General features: G+C 44.0%; 1 protein-coding gene across 1 annotated transcript in view; it reads right to left on the bottom strand.

Annotated features, from left to right (window-relative positions):
* The window catches only part of LOC135222645 (uncharacterized), a 416,064-nt gene extending 415,405 nt beyond the window's left edge, over nucleotides 1–659 (bottom strand). The window contains 1 exon segment of the mRNA XM_064260784.1: nucleotides 310–659. Within this exon segment, the coding sequence (XP_064116854.1) occupies nucleotides 310–450 (141 nt within the window). The 5' untranslated portion in view covers nucleotides 451–659.
* Between the last annotated feature and the right edge of the window lie 867 nt (nucleotides 660–1,526).

Below are 1,526 nucleotides of genomic sequence, written 5' to 3'. Positions count from 1 at the left end.
CTTACCAGTCAATTTTTTGGTTAGAGTTAATAGACATCACTAAGTCGGTTGGCGGTATATAGGGCAATCTACCCGGGAACACCCGCGGCCAGCCAAAGAAAGCACAGAAAAGGCTTCTTGTTGATCTGTGGCTTGTCTGTGTATGTTCCGTGTTAGGAAATCTCGTCCCATCTCATCGATCTCCATCATGAGGAGATAAGACGTTATTATACTTAAAAAAAAAAAAAAAAAGGCATTTGTCACCTTTCAAGAAATAGTCGTCCTCCAAAAACGCAAGCAAACCGAACAAACAAACAAACAAATACTCACTTCTAGCGGAGTACGTCCTCCACGGGCGGCAGGAGAAGACGATATCTGTCTGGCCTCGAACCTCTTGAAGTTTATCCTCGAGTCACTTTGGAGTCGTTCTGGGGCAATCACGAAGTTCTCCCCAAGTCTCCTTAAGTGCATAACGACGTCTTTATTGCCATCCTCACCGTATGGCGAATGACACTCGGATGATCCACCACCACCCACGAATGCCACCGAAAATACGACTAAAAAGAAAGAAAAAAACAAAATTTCCACTCAACTACGCGGGTCCCGTCCACCGTCGGCAGCTATATGCCACGGACACCACCTTTTGCTGCGAAGCTTTTAAGACTGAGAGAGAGAGAGTGTACAACGCTGACAGAACTGAGGTGAGGTGAGGTTGCCCACGGAGGAGGAGGGGGTGAGAGAGAAAGAGACGGAGTTGCCTAGTGCCTGCCAGTGAGGAGAAACTGAAGAGAGAGAGAGAGAGATAGAGAGAGAGAGAGAGAGAGAGAGAGAGAAGAGAGATGGTTGGTCGTCGACCGTAGCTGTTGCTACTTCATCATATCGCGATCAACTTATCACGTATGGTTGCACACTTCAGTTATATTTTCGACGTCAGGTGGTTCTCATTGACGAACATTTGGGCGACGAAGAATGATGAAACGATGCTCCTCGTCGTGCGAAAGAAAAAGGGGGAAAGATAGGCGGGGGCCCGGAGGTAGAATGAGGGTAAAGAAGCGGAGGGGAAGAAGCGTAGATACGGAAGGTGGCGCGGAATTCTCTTAATGCTTATGTTTTCCCCATTTCTGTCGCTTCCTTTGTTGTTAACTAGATTAACCTCTTCATTCTTCTTACTTCCAAATGATTTTGATCAACTTTTACCTGAAAGCCTTGAATTCCAAGGGAGAATAAACAAAGAAACACCACCTCCCCAAAAGGTAGGATTCGAACTGCACCTTGTTAGAAGAATGATTCTGGTGCACTTATTCCTTTGCCTATTAATAATTAGGTCTTTTAGTTAATAGTTCATGAGGTGTGTATTTTAATTCTGCAATAAAAAATAACGAACAGGGAAATAAATTGCTGTATGGCCTTGCGCTGGAAAAGTACCATAATTTTCATTTTCACATGATTGCTTTGTGAACAATGTTTGATTATGAATGCTGTCCATAGTTATTCGTTATGCGTCATTTCGATTGATCCAGTGTGCGTTAGATTATATATGTGTGTGT

The sequence above is a fragment of the Macrobrachium nipponense genome, chromosome 8 (assembly GCF_015104395.2).
Source record: "Macrobrachium nipponense isolate FS-2020 chromosome 8, ASM1510439v2, whole genome shotgun sequence".
Lineage (NCBI taxonomy): Eukaryota > Metazoa > Arthropoda > Malacostraca > Decapoda > Palaemonidae > Macrobrachium > Macrobrachium nipponense.
This window is presented reverse-complemented; position numbering and strand designations above follow the sequence as displayed.